Source organism: Protomyctophum bolini, assembly GCF_963924005.1.
Source record: "Protomyctophum bolini genome assembly, chromosome: 9".
In the NCBI taxonomy this organism is placed as follows: Eukaryota; Metazoa; Chordata; class Actinopteri; order Myctophiformes; family Myctophidae; genus Protomyctophum; species Protomyctophum bolini.
In genome coordinates this window covers 35,635,606-35,656,449 of record NC_137870.1, presented here as the reverse complement: position 1 = coordinate 35,656,449, position 20,844 = coordinate 35,635,606, and the positions used below count along the sequence as shown (strand labels likewise).

At 40.3% G+C, this 20,844-nt stretch overlaps 1 protein-coding gene across 2 annotated transcripts; it reads right to left on the bottom strand.

The window, feature by feature from the left end:
• Positions 1–1,241: 1,241 nt before the first annotated feature.
• pde9ac (phosphodiesterase 9ac) lies at positions 1,242–20,296 on the bottom strand (the record flags this gene model as incomplete). 2 transcript variants are annotated; one of them, XM_080772223.1, is made up of 18 exons in its annotated part: positions 1,242–1,295; positions 4,227–4,322; positions 4,891–5,019; positions 5,789–5,893; positions 6,571–6,687; positions 8,222–8,378; positions 9,349–9,431; positions 10,101–10,205; positions 10,828–10,914; positions 12,030–12,104; positions 13,305–13,386; positions 13,514–13,601; positions 14,517–14,587; positions 15,658–15,712; positions 15,900–15,943; positions 16,429–16,506; positions 16,671–16,741; positions 20,228–20,296. In XM_080772223.1, 18 exons carry the CDS (start codon positions 20,294–20,296, stop codon positions 1,242–1,244), a joined length of 1,566 nt encoding a protein of 521 aa, XP_080628349.1. The 2 variants fall into 2 exon arrangements, with proteins under 2 accessions (XP_080628349.1, XP_080628350.1); XM_080772224.1 differs by having other exon boundaries at positions 1,242–1,292.
• Between the last annotated feature and the right edge of the window lie 548 nt (positions 20,297–20,844).

Sequence of the window (20,844 nt, the reverse complement as noted above, 5' to 3'; positions counted from 1 at the left end):
CATCCGTAACACCTGTGAAGGAAAGGAAGTAGGGAAGGGGCCCAGTTCTTTGCAAAATGGTGTGTGGCATAGAGCCCATTGCAATACAACAACGTGAGGACCAAATTCAAAATAGCTGCATTAAGGCATTACATTACAGATGGTTTAGTTAAAGGATGAGTTTGGTGGGGTGGTTGCCAGCAGGTAGCCAACTTCTGGATTCAGAGCTTGTAGACATTAGTTAGCAGTAGGCTACAGGAGACAAAATGTATTTTATGTTTAACTGATGGGGGCAATGCGAAGACAATATAATAAATGTATGAATTGTATTCTGTCTTGCCAACACTGACATGAAGAAGTAAATCTGTATCATGTAAGGAATCAAGGATCGCTATTTTAGAAAATTACTCTTCTTTTATATGGAGGCGGAGTATGCTTATTTGTATTCAATATAACTTCCCTACAAATTGTTCAAGTGAGCCAAATATAGGATTATGGTTGAAACAAATTTAGGATTAAGGTTTTCACAAGGCCATACCACAATAATATCAACTTAACTTTCTTCACACTTGAAGTTGTATACAGTAGGCTATTTTATTAATTTACGTGTGAATGAAAAGTGCTGTGCTTGGAGAAGTATTGTTCTCAAACGTCGGGTCCAGGAGGTTCCAAAGGGACCCTTACAAATCAAGGACTCAAGGACAAATTGCTCCATTTGGTTACACTTTATGGGGGTTCTTTATTGTTTGTATTTATTTATTTATTAATGCATTTGAGAATGACTGGCTAGGTGTGAATTTTGGTAAACAGAGCTTTATACAGTTATAGATTAGAGGCAGAGAGCGAGTCAGTCCTAGCCTCGTGTAGCGATTCTAATATCACTGCGTGGATATTAGTCTCATCCCTCTCAGTATTAGATTTTTTTTTATGCAATGTCCCGCCCCATATTTGCATGCTGGGCTTTGGTTGGTTATAGCCTGGTTCCAGACGAATCTGGTTGGCTCGTCACCACTTTGGCCGTGAAGTCCTCCCACAATTGAGAGGGGCAAGACTGTATCTGCCTGGGGCAATATGCATGGCAAAGGCAGATGGAGGTTGGCTACACGAGGCTAAGTCAGTCCACTTGCTATACTCTAGAGTCACAGCAGTCAAGGAGTCAGTTTATTAGTACATACTTAACACACAAACACAATAGGAGTCACAGCAAGCCTGTCCCTGTTACTTACACATTTACACTGACTGTCTGTGACTCACAGCAGCTCTTACTTCTTCTTCACACCTAACGACATATTCTCTGCTTTTGCCTTCCGTCCCTCGTTGAACAAAAACACACCTTTATGTTAGCAAGTGCTTGTGTATGTGCATGCGCGTGTGTATGTGTGGACGTGCATGTGTGTGTGTGTGTGTGTGTGTGTGTGTGTACTTTACTACTTGCATTAGCCTATATATTGTGAGGACTTAGCGGTTGGGGTTGTAGGTATTTCCTGATTTAGTTGCGTGTAACTTAACGGAGTAGTTCACCCACAAAATGACTTATTATCTATGGGAAAAATGCATTGGGAACTATTTCCTGGGCCTGGCGTCGTCATGAAGGGGGGCGGGACTGCGACGCTCTATAGAGCATCGCAGTCCCACCCCCTTTCAGAATGACGAGGGCACCGGAAGAGAATTTCCCATTCATTTTTCCAAACGTTTCAGAAAGTATTTATTTAAAGACCTTTAAGCCTCGGACAAAGCCAACTGGGCTCCTGACAAATCAACCCAGGCTTGTTTCCATTCCATGCCAGCTTGGAAACTGCAAATTTGGAACTGAAGACTAAAGAGGGAGAGGAATTGTACAAAGTAGGGATACCGATGACATCACGTGTTACGGTGTACGGCCAAATCATTTGAGCTGTTGCTGAGAAATTGTTCACAATTGCGTATTTGTGGGGATAGAAAACACAAAGGGGAGTGCAAAAAAACACCAGCTGAAAAGTTGAATTTCATGTTGTAGGACTTTTAAAGGTCTTTAAATAAATACTTTCTGAAACATCTATGGAAAAATGAATGGAAAATTCTCTTCCGGTGCCCCCGTCGTTCTGAAAGGAGGCGGAACTGCGACGCTCTATAACTCTGTCATGTCAGCGATAACTAAATGGAAGGTATATCTAGAATAGAGGTTCTATACCTCTGTCATGTCAGTGATAACTAAATAGAAGGTATCTATCTCTGTCATGTCAGCGATAACTAAATAGAAGGTATTCTATCTCTGTCATGTCAGTGATAACTAAATAGAAGGTATCTATCTCTGTCATGTCAGTGATAACTAAATGGAACGTATCTAGAATAGAAGGTATCTATCTCTGTCATGTCAGCGATAACTAAATAGAAGGTATCTATCTCTGTCATGTCAGCGATAACTAAATAGAAGGTATCTATCTCTGTCATGTCAGTGATAACTAAATAGAAGGTATCTATCTCTGTCATGTCAGCGATAACTAAATAGAAGGTATCTATCTCTGTCATGTCAGTGATAACTAAATGGAACGTATCTAGAATAGAAGTTCTATATCTCTGTCATGTCAGCGATAACTAAATAGAAGGTATCTATCTCTGTCATGTCAGCGATAACTAAATGGAAGGTATCTATCTCTGTCATGTCAGTGATAACTAAATAGAAGGTATCTATCTCTGTCATGTCAGTGATAACTAAATAGGAGGTATCTATCTCTGTCATGTCAGTGATAACTAAATAGAAGGTATCTATCTCTGTCATGTCAGCGATAACTAAATGGAAGGTATCTATCTCTGTCATGTCAGCGATAACTAAATAGAAGGTATCTATCTCTGTCATGTCAGCGATAATTCAATAGAAGGTATCTATCTCTGTCATGTCAGCGATAACTAAATGGAAGGTATCTATCTCTGTCATGTCAGCGATAACTAAATAGAAGGTATCTATCTCTGTCATGTCAGCGATAACTAAATAGGAGGTATCTATCTCTGTCATGTCAGCGATAACTAAATAGGAGGTATCTATCTCTGTCATGTCAGTGATAACTAAATAGAAGGTATCTATCTCTGTCATGTCAGCGATAACTAAATAGAAGGTATCTATCTCCGTCATGTCAGCGATAACTAAATAGAAGGTATCTATCTCTGTCATGTCAGCGATAACTAAATAGAAGGTATCTATCTCTGTCATGTCAGCGATAACTAAATAGAAGGTATCTATCTCTGTCATGTCAGCGATAACTAAATAGAAGGTATCTATCTCTGTCATGTCAGCGATAACTAAATAGAAGGTATCTATCTCTGTCATGTCAGTGATAACTAAATAGAAGGTATCTATCTCTGTCATGTCAGCGATAACTAAATGGAAGGTATCTATCTCTGTCATGTCAGCGATAACTAAATAGAAGGTATCTATCTCTGTCATGTCAGCGATAACTAAATAGAAGGTATCTATCTCTGTCATGTCAGCGATAACTAAATAGGAGGTATCTATCTCTGTCATGTCAGCGATAACTAAATAGGAGGTATCTATCTCTGTCATGTCAGCGATAACTAAATAGAAGGTATCTATCTCTGTCATGTCAGCGATAACTAAATAGAAGGTATCTATCTCTGTCATGTCAGCGATAACTAAATAGAAGGTATCTATCTCTGTCATGTCAGCGATAACTAAATAGAAGGTATCTATCTCTGTCATGTCAGCGATAACTAAATAGAAGGTATCTATCTCTGTCATGTCAGCGATAACTAAATAGAAGGTATCTATCTCTGTCATGTCAGCGATAACTAAATAGAAGGTATCTATCTCTGTCATGTCAGCGATAACTAAATAGAAGGTATCTATCTCTGTCATGTCAGTGATAACTAAATAGAAGGTATCTATCTCTGTCATGTCAGCGATAACTAAATGGAAGGTATCTATCTCTGTCATGTCAGCGATAACTAAATAGAAGGTATCTATCTCTGTCATGTCAGCGATAACTAAATAGAAGGTATCTATCTCTGTCATGTCAGTGATAACTAAATAGAAGGTATCTATCTCTGTCATGTCAGTGATAACTAAATAGAAGGTATCTATCTCTGTCATGTCAGTGATAACTAAATAGAAGGTATCTATCTCTGTCATGTCAGCGATAACTAAATGGAAGGTATCTATCTCTGTCATGTCAGTGATAACTAAATAGAAGGTATCTATCTCTGTCATGTCAGTGATAACTAAATGGAACGTATCTGGAATAGAGGTTCTATACCTCTGTCATGGCGTCATCGATCTGTTTCAGCTCTTCGTAGTGGTCACGAGAGTCCCTCAGCGGTTGAACCATGATTTCCTCAATCTGAGGGAACAGCTGTTTGGACCAGTGAGTGGAAAAAAAGGTACTCCATTGTTTCACTTAAGTATAAAAGTGTCGATATTGCAATGTAGAACTATACTCTGTTACAAGTTACAAGTCTGCAATTGAAAATGGACTTCAGTAAAAGTACAAACATACTATGTACAAACATATTGGCAGCAAAATGTACCTAAAGTACTAAAAGTAAAAGTACTCATTATGCAGAATGTGCCATTTCAAGTTTTCAAATGTATTAAAATCTTTTGAAAATAGTATGCATTGCGAGCTTGTAGAGGCTATTTTCAAATGGCCGAAATGTGGTTAATGTATGTTTTGTAATAATAATCAAACTCTACAAAGCAACTAGTAACTAAAGTTGTCAAATAAATGTAGTGGAGAAAAAGTGCAATATTTTGATCCGAGATGTAGAAGTAAATGTATTTGAAATTGGAAATACTCAAGTAAAGTACAGATAGCTCAGAATTGTACTTAGTTACTTTACACCACTGTGTTTGGACAACATATACAACAACAATGAAGTGACCGTTAAACATGCACTCACTCACATACTGTACGCTCCTACCTTCATGACAGACTCAAACATTGGAATGAGGACAAATTTGATGAATCCAATCTGAGCAGTGGGCTTGGTGACTTTGTCTCTGTCCATGAAAGGAGCCACTGGCAAACCCTCTGTCTTCTCTCTGTCACTCTGGAAGACACAGCGGAGACAATTATTAGATTTTTATATTTCCCCAAACAGTGGTTCTGGACCCATTGCGGACCAACTTTTAGTAAATATGTATCCCCTATATTTATGTATGTATGTATTTATTTATTTAACTGCATTTTGTTTTTAATTATTATGAGATTAAAAGAAAAATCCCCCAAATTCACTATTTAAAAAATATATAATAATAAGGGTAATAATAATAATAATAATGATAATAATAATAGTCCCGTTTCAAGTTTTCAAATGTATAGACATCTTTTGAAAATAGCAGATCTACAAGATCACAATGTGTCACATCGTGCCGCATTGCACCTTGTAAAGCACTTTGGAGAAAGATGTTATATGTAAAGGCTCCATTTGCCTGTGGAAACCTCATAACCGTGTTTCGAGCTTGGAGATCTGCTACTTATGATGCCTTTGTGTGAGGCTGTACTGTAGTATGATGAAGTAGGGCATTCATTTTAAAGAGGTTTATAATATTCAGCGACGATGTTTTATATTTTAAAATGTTGAAATCATATTTAACCATATCATTGCTGGCGGGTGGAAACCTTGTATGCATGTCAAAACACAGTTACTTTTCAGGAAACGAGCAAAAGGAACCCCCTGGATATGCCTATTATTGCGACCAAACGTCGCGCTTACAATGAAAGCGTGCATCTCCTGTCCGTTAGTTAGTTAGCCATCATATTACAGTAAGAAAATGGCTGGTCCGGGACTCCCCTTTAAGGAGTGAGGTGAACATCACCTGTATGAAGTATTCCTCCAGCAGACAGTCCACCCAGGGCTCTGCCACCTCCGTTGGTCGCACTTCATTAGAGATGTCACAGCACTTGATCAACACCATCTTTAGCTGAAACACACGCAGGTGTTATTGAAAGGAGAAACTGGGCAATCAGCAGATCTTGACACACACGCACATATACACGCACTCACGCGCACACGTGCGCGCACGCGCACACACGCTCCTAATTAAAATAATTGGTATTGAAGCGTTTTGCAATGCAAATAATCTATTGTAGGCTATCAATACTAAGCACTCTATATCGCTACACTTCTATCGAACAATGTGTGTATTCTCTGTGTTCATGTTAAGGTGTAGGTTTGTCCATAATGTGTTCAGATATATGATATACCGGTATATGTGTTTGTGTATATGTGTATAAATGTTTCCCTGCTCTATCCACATGATTTCATGTCTTTCCATGGGCTCCCCCAGAGTAAGTGTCGAAGTGTCCTTGAGCAAGACTCTGAACCCCTAATTGCTACTGATGTGCAGGTTGGTGCCTTGCATGGTTGCCTCATGGCATCGGTGTGTGTGTGTGTGTGTGTGTGTGTGTGTGTGTGTGTGTGTGTGTGTGTGTGTGTGAATGTGTGTGTGAATGGGTGAATGTAATGCACAATCTCTGTAAAGTGCCTTGGATAAAGGCGCTATATAAATCCACCATTTACCATTTAGTCAACCATGTAGCGTGATATATAGCCTATTGTATCGCTGTTAACATGTATCGTTACACCCCTAGAACGTACACATGTGAGGTGCTCCTCGTTGGTGAAGTCAAAGACGTCTTCCACTTTGCGCTTGAAGGAGTCCAGTATCTCCCCGTGACGGGCCATGTCCGTGGCCAGGATCAGGGTGATGATTGCCTGCCAGAGGACAAAAGAGCCAATGTCAAAGTCTTGTAAATGGCTGCAGGCAGCAAGGGAGAGCTCTTGAAATTGACAATGGTGGAAAAGGTACTCAACTTATTTACTATAAATACTCTGTTACTTACAAATAAAAGTCCGGAATTCAAAATGTACTTGAGTAAAAGTACAAGAGTATTGTCTTCAAAATGTAATTAAAGTACCAATAGTAAAAATCCTGCAGAATGTCCGATTTCAAGTTTTCAATAAGAATCTTTTGAAGCCTTGGCCGGCCGAGCGGCCAGGCACCAGGCTGGTAATCCAGTCCCGATCCTGACGACCTTAGCTGCATGTCTTTCCCCTCATCGCTCTCCCCTTTCCTGTCAAACTATACTGTAATCTATCAATAAAGGCAAATAGCCCCAAAGTTAATAATAATAATCTTTTGAAAATAGCCAATCTACAAGCTCACAATGCGTCGCATTATGACGCATTGTGAGTTTGTAGATCAGCTACTTTCAAATGGCCAAAATGTATATGGATGAAGTGGTTAATGTATGTTTTGTAATAATAATCAGAATATACAAGGTAACTAGTATTTGTTTATTAGTTATTTACATGTAGTGAAGTAAAAGTATGTAGTGGAGTAATATTCAGGTAAAGTACAAATACCTCAAAATGGAAATTGCTAGCTCACACAAGAACACACTTCGCTGCAATTACCATTAGGCCTTAACGATGAACAAGACATCCGAAAAATAGGCGGCATCCATTAGTGGCCCAGCAGATGTTGCTATTTCCCTTCCTGCTGGCTGCACAAGCATTCACTCATGTTTTAATTATCATGATATGCATTTAGAAAATTGTACAATCCGCATAATTTTTTAACAACATTTGAACAACATTTAGAGTCATTTTGTCATGGTCCTTCAAAAGTGTATTGAAAGGTTTTAAAAGAAAAATCCACTCCAGTATGCCATGCCAGGTGTTTTTTCTGTCTGTGTTCTAAAGCTTCTTCAGATGCAATGGAAAAACGCCTTATTTTATCCATCACCCCTGCTCTGCCCCCTCTCCCCTCTCCGCCCCCCCAGGGCTGAAGCATAGGGGAGGGGCAGGGAGGAGAAGGGTGGGATTTGTGGACCGTGACATCACCGTCCACAGGCAAATCATAGCATGCACAGACAATAGCACAGAAAATCCAGTGAGGCCTCACGTATCAAACACCAATCAAGGACATTTCGGTTGTTTTGTTAGGCCACCACAATGCTTTTCCAATGGGAGTCACATGGTTTGACCAAACATTTTTGTTTGATGGGAAATCAAACATAAATGTTTGGTCAAACCATGTGACTCCCATTGGAAAAGCATTGTGGTGGCCTAAAAAAACAAAACAAAAAACGACCAAACATTTACTTGATTGGTGTTTGATACGTGTGAATGAGGCCTCAATGTTCAAAGTCCAGGTTGTTTTGGGTGCAATTGAAGTCAGAAAATCTTTAAAAAACAAGAAAATGACAAAGAAAAGAAATGTCACCAGTCCTATACTGGAGCTTACTTGTCGTATGAGCATGAAGGCCTCGGGCTCCACGTTGGCGAAGATGTTGCACTCCGGCAGAGCGAGGATCTGGAAGGCCACGGCGCAGTGGTGGTTCTCCAGGGGAGAGATGTCGTTGTAACGCACTGCCAGCTCTGTGCGCGCGTTGATCTGGTATCTGAAGGATGCATAGATGGATGGATGGATGCATGGATGCATAGATGGATGCGTGGATGTGTAGATGCATGGATGATGGATGGATGGATGGATGGATGGATCAATGGACAGATGGATGAAGAGAAAGTCAAGTTTCCATCGAATAATCTAATGAATGCCACAAATAAAGTTTATTTTAAACATCACCTGATGTGGTGAGAAGGTATAGGCTACTGATGTGAACCACACACCAACATGCATAAAATAAACCTCATGTGGTGAGAAGGTACTGCTGAAAACAACCCCCAACATGCATAAAATAAGTCGTCATTCTTTCCACACCCGAACAGCAGCTCCACATCTCAATGACAATTATATATTGCACAGGCCATGCTTGGACATCTGTAGCGATGTGTCTCTCAACACCCCTACAAAGAGATGCCCAACGTGGCCCCGTCACATTCGTCTAAATATAGAGAGCTCCTTCCCCTGCGTGTACATGTGCCGTGCAAAAAACTATAGCAGGACTTTAGGGACGATTTAAAAAAAAAACTAAGTGTAGGCTATACCCCTGGAGAAAATGTATGTACCCTGGTTAATGCCTTGACCCTCAGGGTCAGGGGATGCAGGAGTTGTTTTAAACCAGTGGTTCTCAACCTTTTTAAATTAGAGGAATTACCCCAGTTTGACCACGCCCACATGCATCCAGTTGATAACATTGTTGATGTTTTGAACAATTCAATTTAACTTCCCTAGTTACAATGAAGCTACAAATTGTCCACGTGAGCCACATAGGATTGCGATTACGGTAGGTCTGTCCCAATTATTACATATTCGACTAATCGCAATTATTCAAGATAACACACAGGGACCCTCAGGGTTCCTTGAGGGGGTTCCAAATGGACCCTTACGGGTCTGTAACTGTGAGAGTGTACAATTGGAATTGTTTTGGCCCCCCAGACCCAATAACAAGCTCCTCAGACCCAACTTACGTGTTGTTGTAGCCAGGGTGGTCCAGATCGTGACACACTGCAGCTGTCATTAGAATGCACATGTCTGGCAAAGTCAACTTCTCCTACAGGAAAATACATACATAAACAAATGCGAGAGAACACACACACACACACACACACACACACACACACACACACACAGGTGAGGACAACAGACAACAACATTTTAAGACCGTGACTTTATGAATGGCATTTTTTTTTTTAAATAGCCAGGGATATCTCTATTTATAATATTAGAATCCCTAAACCTAACATCTAAATGTTTAATACTAACCCCAACCTGAATAAACCTAACTCTAGGAAAACACTTTTTAACCATAAAACACAAAAGTATTTTGTAGTAGTATAGTACTGCATGTTGTTCCGGGTTGACTGCAGGTGGTCTCAAATACACAAGGGAAAACTGGCAGAAAAAGACGTGCTCGCCACATAAACTGTTAAGGAAGACACCTTAGACAGAGCCTTAAGAAAATAGAATTTACTTTTGAATGCTCATAAAGTGCTCTCAGCTCTCAAAGTGAGGTTAAAACATTTCGGTCCTGGGAGCTATTAGCACTGATGAAGGACCAACATATTTGCTAATGCTAACCTCAATTTGAGGACAGAGCACTTTATGAGCATTCAAAAGAGGGTCTTCCTTAACAATTTATGTGGCGAGCGAGTCTTTTTCCGACAGTTTTCCTTTAACCATAAAACTACTATTAACGCTGACGCACAGACGCACGCCTCACCTGCAGGCTGCAGAGGTTAATCATGCCATACATCATCTGACTGACACAGAAGCAGTGGCGGAAGTTGTGGAAGGGGTTGCTGCGGTAGTTCTCCTGAATGGCCAACTTAGGAGAAACACATTCATTGTTCACTGACGTGTGTGTGTGTGTGTGTGTGTGTGTGTATGTGTGTGTGTGTGTGTGTGTGTGTGCGTGCATGCATGTGCGTGCATGTGTGCGTGGGTGGGTGATTGAGTGTGATCCGGCACAAAATGCACAGTTTACAGTATATTCCAAAAATCTTTTGAAGTTCTACCATTAGTATATACCCCAGTAAATCCCCATCAAAACCAGTAAATCTAAATGTAGTTGTGACAGTGTGACCCCACCCTGTCACTGTTTGCAAATTTACATTTACATGCCTTTCAGTAGCGCGCACTGTTAAGAGTATGCGAAAACAACTATAAGCAAGCAGCAAACGGATCACACACCGCTCTTTGACTTTTGCCACACAACTGCGAGCTTGCACAACTACTAGTTTTGAACATTTTTGAAAAATCTTGAAAGTGTGAAACTACCGAGTGAGTGATTCTACAAAGGCATTTGTAGAATCAACCCCAAGCGGTTAACCCATAATACTGTATATACTCCCCCCGTCCAAGCCATTTGAGCAGACCTTCCCTTCCCTGTGCATGTCGCCGCATACAGACCCGTCCTGCAGAGCCATCGTCCTGTACTGTAACCTTACCAGCCAGCGTTTGAGTGTGATGGGGTTCATGCTGAATTCCTTCACCAGACCCAGGTCATGGTACATGTATTCCAGACAGCTCAACATCTGCAGCCACAATGGAGGAACGAGATGGTCAGCACCAGATAAACGTCTCAAAACCTCCTGCAACTGTCAAAATATGCCACGCGTTCGTTTAAACTTGCTGTCGCTCGATGATGTTGGTTGTCTCGAACGAGGACTACTGTAGCCGTACGACTGACACGCATTCGAATTTCAATTCTTACACAATTTTCGAATGCCATAAGAGAGCCTGCATGTAACTCTGCCCCATTTACTGTTGTAACAGGAAACTGTCATCCGCTTGCCATTTACATTAATGAAAACAATGAAACCTATTAAAATATATTTTTGAATTTCCATTTGTCAAGCAGTAGGTTATAGTTAGGCTTTAACTAATTTGGTTTCCAGTGCATTTTATTTTAATTTTGTATTATTTTCTACTTTTTTCAGGCCTTCCGATGATGTCCAGACTGTTGGGCTAAAGCATTTGAACACTGTGTGAGCCTGTCTCGGCTGACTTGCCTGTTGTTCCAAAGATTGAACCCCTATCCGAGTGAATCACATTTGGATTTTGGGTGGTAAACATATTATTTGATTAATCAAAAACGTATTTTGTTATTGGCATAACTGCTGAAATAATTCTATGATCACTGATCAGATATCAAAGTGATCCCAATACTGTTTTTGTCAGTGGTGGAAAAAGTACAATAATGTTTACTTGTGTAAAAGTATACTGCAATGTAGAAACACACTAAGTAAAAGTCCGGAATTAAAAATGTACTTGAGTAAAAGTACAGAAGTATTTGTATCAAAATATACTTAAAAGTACCAAAAGTAGAAAGTACTCATCATGCACAATGTCCCATTTCACAAGTTTTAAAATATAAAATCTTTGAAAATACAAAAAAAAAGGTTGATGTGATGCATTCTGATCTTGCAGCCTACATTGGGTATTTTCAAATGGCCGAAATGTAGCCAATATAGGGCGGTTAATGTATTGTTTTTGTGCGTTTAATAATCAAATCTTCAAAGTTACGTTGCACCGGCCAATACCCATAATCCAAATCTGATCCACAGGGTTTGAACTGGTGGGATGACCAGGAAGGGGAAGTGAGGACATACAGTCTGAGTTTACAGTAACAGGGCTGCCATGAACAAACCTCATTGTGTTCCCAGTGCCAGACGTCAAACGTTGGCTTCTTCAGCGCCTCGATGGTCTCCTGAGACAAGGTGTACTGCACGCACACACGCACACACACACACACACACACACACACATGGACAAAGTGGTTACAAAAGAGATATTCTAAAACGGTTAGTACCAAATACTTGATTCCGATTGGCTGGTTTCTGAATAGACCTAAATCTTGCGATAATCTACTTTCTACACCTTAAATTAATTGATCAATCCCAGGTGCGTTACAGTGATCCAGCGAGAGGGTTGGAGTCTCGTGCCTCACCACGCCTCTGCAGCCATCATAAAATACAACGTATAACCTCACACCTCTTGTGTATTGTGGCACACCCAATCCCTCGCTGGTGCTGGGCAAAGGTTGATACAGAGTAAAAGAGAAGGAAGTCCGCAAGACAGCTCTGCTCCACAGTGTTTTATTTATTTAAAACACTGACATATAGTGACGCAACGTTTTGGCCATAACTGCCTTTATCAGGTGATGTCATGGCTGAAACGTTGTGTCACTAATTGTGTCACTAATGTTGGTGTATTAAAGAAATAAAACACTGCGGCGCAGAGCTGTTGTGCAGACTTCTCTTTCATTGCTTGGTTTGACCACACGCTGGTCGTTGTTGAGAAATAACCGCGACAGGATAATCTCAGCGGCGAGGCAGACACGGCTACTTAATAAATCAGTAAATAAATAAATTGACCAAAAGTAACTACAAAACAAAAGTATTTCCTTGCTTACGGTAATGAAAGTATTCCATAAGTAGTGTTGCACTGGCGCAACACGGTCGCCTCGGATTTTTTTCTTAATATTTCTGAAATTCTTTTACAAAATATTCACACTTGAAATTTAGAAATATTAATTTATAAGGTTTACATTCTTGAAAATATTTTGAAATTATAATTTATAATAATTTAATACATTTTACAATATTTTGGAGACGTATACACGTTATTTTATTTTTAAATTTCAGTATCTCGTTTTCGAGGGGGTCCTCAAAGCATGTACACAATAAGAAAACAACCCAAACATATAACAAAAACATATCAACAAGGGTATTGTACAGTAAAGCTCTTCCACCCTCTCAGACCCCACAACAACAGTTAAGATAAAATAAGACATATAAATCAATGCAAATATGTTGGTGGACATCCTAACCTGGTTTATCTCTGTATCTCTGTTCAGGTCTCTGTTGTAAAAGAGATTTCTGGCTAAATCTAAATAAACAAAAAAACAAAATATATACTGTACCTTTGGATAAGTGGGAACGTCCCGTCTAGGGGTGAGCTTTTTACCATCATCTGTGTAGTTGTATTTACAGTGGCAGTTTACTCTGAAGCCAGGAGATAGAAAATGAAACACAACTTTCATTGGTCTCTCTAACTCATCTCTCATAGTCTAAATGATTAATACATGGATGTTTTAACAATATTTAGTATAATACATTGTTTCGTTTTTACCTGCTGCCACCCTTGGAGGTCATCTCATCTCGTAGTTTCTTCAGTTCATTTTTACACTTGTCAATCTCTATCACCTTCAAGCCTTCCACTGAAACGATATATACAACATGTTTGTGCTTCATTACAGATGTAGAGAGACTACAAGAAACTATAAGGGCAGAGAGAGAGAGAGAGAAAGAGCAAGACAGGGGTTGGATCCGAACCTGAGTCCTTGTGCTGACTATAGAGCATACAGTCTGTCTGTCTGTGCACTAAAAGTACACTTAAGTACTGTACTTAACCAAATGTATAGGCCTGACGTCGAAATTAAAAAAATATCTTCTAAATCCTACATTATTATTATCCTACAGTATTTCTACATTGCAGTATTGATACTTACTTAAGTAAAACATGTGAGTACTTTTTCCACCACACGCCCACAACAATCCTTTTGAGACAAACTGAAGATGTTGTTATTTAGACACAAGCTGACTTGGTTGTACTATTTCATATGAACTCAGACAGAAAAGCCTAGTGGGAATGTCACGTAAATCGCACACTGTTCATGATTTGAGGCATTTTGTTAAAAACCGATATCCTGCAAACTTTGGAATCCAAGCTTAGCCAATCAGAATGAAATCACTATCACTATGGATATACGTACTGTGTAGCCATTTGCGTGATATATGGATAACATCTGTAAGAGTAATGTAAAAAGTACTATTTAGCTAAAATCTGCCTCATGGTGGCGCTATAACAGACCGCTCTGGAAAATGTGGGGCAGAGGTTCGTCGCTGTATGGCATGCAGGGATTGTGTGTTTCGTATAGCGACCGAGACAACGGTGCCGGAGATTTTCTGGTAACAGAGGGAAAGATGGACACGCAGACACACGGACGGAAGGACAGACAGACAGACAGACAGACAGACAGACAGTCACACAGACACGCGGACGAAAGGACGGACAGGGCCGAAAACATAGTCTTCGCCATGCCTATTGACCTGGCGGAGACAACAACACCTACATTCCACGCGTTTCTCCAGCATGGCTAGCCTGTTAGTGACCTCCGTCTTCAACTCAGTGATGCGAAATGCTCTGTGGGGAGACAAAGAGTTGTTTATCCAGTTTGTTCATATGTGGGGTCACATAAACACTGCTGCGGGTGGCAATGAGGACGACATATAGCCTGGGCTCTGGCCTATAACCTGCCTCTAGCCAGCGGTCGTTGCTGCCTGATTTATAATCCAAATGTATTGTCACACATCACAGGTTTACAGGGGTATAAAGAAGGGGGTGAAATGAAATGTTTGCAATTGCGTTCTCTTGGTTTTCGTGAAAAGGCAGGAGGAAAGAAATAGAGGAAGAGCAAGGAGAAAAGCACAGGATAGAAACAGGTTAACCCATTCAGGCCTGACGTCGAAAAAACAAACAAAAAAATTTTTTCTGAAAGATTTGAGGCCATTTTAACGATTAAAAAAAAATAGCAGACCTACAAGTTCATAGCGCACCACTCGGTGTGTATGCACATGAGTACGGTGTCACCATAGGTGAGCTTAAAAGTAGCGGCAGGTGCAGTAGTGCATTTCACTAGAAAAGCATAATAATACAGTATGTGGTTTCTGTAGAACAGTAATACCGGTACTATACAGTATGCATCGGCAGACAGCTATTGGTCGTATGCCAAGAGTATAAGGTCACACACAAAATAGCCAATACAAGCAGTTCGGATATTTGGGGTCTTTTGAGACCAAGTATAAATGCTTGCAGGCTAGGCCTGCTGACTGTCACTCAACATGTTTGAAAGGCTCTGGCGTGTGAATGACGTACTGTATGTGTCAGCCATAACATAATATCCACATCACTGTGTGCCGCTGTGTACTGTACCTATACTGAACTGATCTGAATTAACATGTCACCAACATAATCATGCCTGTCCTCCTTTTTATCCCCTCTCTCCAGATGACTATACAACTAGTGACCTCCAGTAGACTCACCACCTGTCCTATAGTTTGTATAGGTAGTTACAATTTACAGATTTTATTTTGTTATACAAGGTTCTTGGTTTACCTGCTATGATACTAGATTGTATTACCTCGCGTTGACCTCGTTTACTGTAAGTCGCTCTGGGTTAAGAGCGTATATATCTGCTAAATTGTAAATTGTACCTGCTGAACTGATCTGCCACCTGAGACAACACGTTCTGGAATATGCTCTCCTTATCTGTGGAAGAGAGACGCACAGGTGATGAGTCACTGTGATGAGTCCCATACTGCCTGGGAACAACAGCCACTGCTGGTAATTAGCTTACTGGTGTTAAAGGAATGTGTGTGTGTGTGTGTGTGTGTGTGTGTGTGTGTGTGTGTGTGTGTGTGTGTGTGTGTGTGTGTGTGTGTGTGTGTGTTTTTACCTCCAAGCTGATTGGTGGACAAGGGTACAACTCTATACAAGGAGCTGTGTGAGAAATGTACATTCATCATCAGTTTAGATATACTGTATGTAATTTTATTTCATGTAATTAAAGCCGCACTATATGTAACTTTCCTCTTCTACTACGGATTTGAACTCGGTTTCCTGCCGTGCTGTTTTAACCATTGGGTTAATAGAGCCTGCCTGCTTGCTCAGGGGATAAATTGAATCAGGTCAAACTTCGTGTCAGATCCTGTGTCTATAGGTGAGACATGACCTTTGACACGATCTAAAAATGTCTCAACAGAAGAGCAGGGAGACTGAATAATATACCACCACAATTATAAGTTATGTATGGACAGAATCTAAATAAATATATGCATTAAAAAGGTGCACATGGTGCTGCTTTCAATAAAATCAGTCTCACACAATGAATGACACAGCATCAAGACCAGTAATATGTAACATACTGTACAACTCTGTCAGACAGACAGACAGACAGACAGTGTGTGTCAGGGTCATTACTGTACTTGGGAGTGTTGGTGGGCATGGTGGGGTCTATGGAGACCATGGCACCGTCTGGGTCCATCAGGACGATGCCGGTGTTCCTGACATGATGACACCACTTGTTTCATTATTATCCTCAACGTAATCACCATTCATCAACATCATCATCAACATGTGGGAAGAAGCAAGCGAGAGAGAGAGAGAGAGAGAGAGAGAGAGAGAGAGAGAGAGAGAGCAAGAGTGAAGGAGGAACAAGGAACAGTACCTGGGTATGTTGGAGGAGGAACACAGCAGCTCTTTGATGTCATATGGACTGCAGTTTCTACTGAACACCACCTAACACACACACACACACACACACACACACACACACACACACACGCACACACACACACACACACACACACACACACACACACACACACACACACACGCACGCACGCACGCACGCACGCACGCGAATAGAGATGCAGTTTTTCACGTCATGTTCACACAAAAACATCCCCACAACTGTGCAACTCCATGACTGAACAGAGCAGCCTGTGTGAGGACCACAAAGTACACAAAATATATATAAAGGTAGAATTACACACAAGGAGTCAAATTTGATTGGCTATTTTGGAAAGCTGAAGTATGACATCGGGATTAAGTGGTTGGTTAAGTTTTGTAATAGCAATCTAATCTGCTATAAGTAACAACAAAGTTTAAAGTAGTAAAACTATGTTTTCAATTATTGTAGACTAGGAACGATTACAATATTTGAGTGGAGTAGGCTAAAAATGGAAATACTAAAGTACTAAAGTAGGGGTAGCTCACAATTGTACTCAAGCACAGGACTTGAGTAAACGTAGCCACGTTACTTTTTCACCGAAGGTCACATGCTGCTGTCCAGATGTTTGGTGTCGGAACAGAGGATGAGGCCTATCATCACATTGCATGTGTTTGAATTCAGACATTAAAGTCACATGGGGATACTGTATGAATCCAGTGTCTGTGTTACTTGATGTACACGAGTTGAAGCACACACACACACACACACACACACACACACAGTCACACACACACACACACACACACACACACACACACACACACACACACACACACCATGAAGGAACGGGACAGCTGAGGCGCGAGGCTTCACACAAGAAATCAGGGTCAAGGTCGCAGTCACATCAGACCTGTTGAAAGAGTTACGCTCTTTGATGTCATATCATGCATGCTTTAATCAGCAGCCATTATGAAGATTAATATGTTCAGAAATATACCAGTGGGTCTCAAACTTAAAAAATAATTCAAGGTCTCCCCTTTAGCTTATAGGGTTGACACCGTACAGCAACTTGCAATGGGCCTGGTCTACATGATTTGCTTACCCAAGATACATGTACCTGTCAAAATACCTCCTTAATGTCAACAAAGTCCACAATCACAACACCAGAGTTAGTTCAACAAACCACGTGCAACCCACATTCGGCTCAAACCGGGGATACATTCATTTCATTTCTATGCCACGAAAATGTGCAATCAAATCAAAGTGTCAATTTAGACCCTATAAGACCCTGGAATCCACTGAACTATACAGTATAGTGTTTGGAACTATTTGCCAAATAGTTGCCACATGGCAAGTATTATTCTTGTTCTTGTTCTTGTTAATATATAATTGTGAAAGAATTCAGTCAATAAATGATTATTACGGTACGTATATAATATAAATATATATAAGTGTATGGAAGTGCTGTAACACCCAACGAATGATGAGGCACGGAACGCCACTTGTCTATTCTCACTCAGTAAGCTCAGAAAGGGCATATGTCAACTCCACCCACTCCACCTCCGCCCCAACCCCTCCTGGTACTGCGGCCATCTTGGAAACTAAACAATATAAAGAATTGGAGAGGGGCGGGGCCGAGAAAGGCCCTTAATTAGGGTGTCAAGACACGAGTTGATAAGGCACGGAGACAACTGTGGCCCTGCAATGTAAAATGTTGAAGCCAGCAGGTGTAACAGACAAATGGTGAGCCTCTATGGGGCTCTTCAACAGACATGTGTCAAACCCAGAGCTCTGTACTTGAAACACTCGACGGCAGCTCAGCGCATCAACCACTGTGCGTCATTTATCAATGCAGCGTGTTTGGAACATCAAAACATGAGACCAGAGGACCCTTGTGTGCTTGTACGGAGCCCCGGCCTAAGGGGACATTAGCGTATGCTTGTCAATAGAAGTGCCTAACGACTGCTGTGCTGAATTGAACCGTTGCAACACAATTCTTTAATTTATTTTGACAGTGTTGTTTTTTTGGAGATTTTGAGTATTTTCCTGGAGACCTAAAGCAGTTATTTTATCTACGTGAATGGGGTCGTGAGGGCTGGCCACATAAGGATAGGCATATACATCCTGAACAAGGAGAAAGATAGAGGTACTCTAAAAGCGCCTCTAGGGATGTTTTTTTTGGGTGATAAAAAAATATATATTTAATGAACAAAGGATGAAGGATTTAAACTTTCACATTAAAAAAAACTTTTTGTAATTTTTTCATTTACTCAGGCTTATGTGAACACCCCAGACAGTGTTTAAGTTGCTTGCTTTAGTAATTAGATATTAATTTTAGCTGCCACACCTCCTTCCTATACATTATACTGTACATACATAACTTAAAACTCCAATTTAAGTTACCATGATGATAGATTCATCGAAAACACCCAACCTTTTTTCTGGTGACTGATATTGTCCATCTAATACCCGTGGTTTTTCATTTAGTGTTTTCATTTCTTTTTAATAATTATTTTTGATTTTTTGAGCGGCGCTAGAGGAGGTTCTTTTCCAAAAGAATTATTAAAAATGAATGAAAACAGTAAATGAAAAACCACAGCGCCCTCACATATTAGGAGGGCAGTATCAGTCAACAGAGTAAAGGTAGGGTATTTTCGATAAAATTGAGTTTGAGGTTACAATGGGTTTGTATAGGGAGGGAGCGGGGCAGATACAATGAATCTCAACTATCTAATTACTGAATCAAGTAACTTAAAAACTGTCTGGGGTGTTCAAATAAGCCTGAGTAGACATTAAAATTACCAAACGTTTTTTTGAAAGTGAAAGTGAAATATCCCTTAAAAGCACATCAGAGGACATGAGGAAGAGGACTAACCGAGAAGAGAATGCATGTGGTAGCAGTGTTTAACATGCTATCAGCATATGTTTGGTGTGTCAAGGACACCTGTGCTGAGCAACAGTATAGTTGCTCAGCTGTACTGTACAGTAGGCTATTTTTACCCTCCCTTGAGGTGACGTGTGACGTACAAATGCTTGCATTTGATTGTAATAAGGTAAGCATTATGTACAGTATGGCACCATATGGGGTCCGTAACATGTGTGAGAAGAACGTAAGGTACTATATGAGCATCTCCAATAAGCACCATGGATACCTAAACTGACAACCTAACCTCGTAAATGCATGTGTCACCTTAGCTGTTCACCACTTTAACCATCATTTTAAACTTTAGCTATTAAATAGCAGATCTACAAGCTATTAATATAATAGCGCGGATCTGCTATTTAATTTTTTATCGTAACAATGGGTGGACATTTTTGAATATATACTTTTTTACAGCAAACATAATATTCACTTCTGGGGGGGGGGTCCTTGGGGTCTTTGACATGAAATGGTTTGAGAACCACCGATATAGAAACATATAGGTCTTTCAGAAAACCGTCATGATTTAGAGGACATTATGTAGTATCTGGTCTCAGGTCTTAAATGGGTTAAACATAAGCAACGAACAAGCATATTGAGACCAGAGGGTGCAACCTTGTGCTGGACCCACCTTCTGCACCTTCCCGTCCACATCCAGGTAAATGTGTTTGGGGCCATAAAAGGAGGAGGCAGAGCCCATGGTCACCTATAGCTCCCTCTCCTCTGTTACACACCTGGAGGTCCAGACTGAAAGAAAAACACCCATGAGCCACAATCTGATCACATACTCATCTGATCAAGTACTGACAGTATACTGTACATCATCATCTGATCATCACAAACAGTTTGGTATGAATTAAGCCATGCACAGACAGAGTTATAGACCTGCAACAATATGGCTCCATTTGGTTCTGAATCCTAACCATCAATATCTTGGCTTAAATAATAGAAACAAATAATGGAAAATGTAAGCCAAGGAATAGAAACACAATAAAAAAGGACTATATTCAAATGGGCAGGCTCTAAATTATCAAGAGAAGTACTGCATAAAAGCAAAATGTATATCCATGGACTTACACAAGACAGGTGCATAAAGTCATACAGGACATGACACATAATATAATCATTAATCACACACAATTTCAATCTTTAAACTCACACTAGAATAAATCATTATTCTGCAAAGTGATTTTAAGGTTATAAAGTAAAACAATGCATCACCTTTATGGATGTGGACCCTCACAGCCT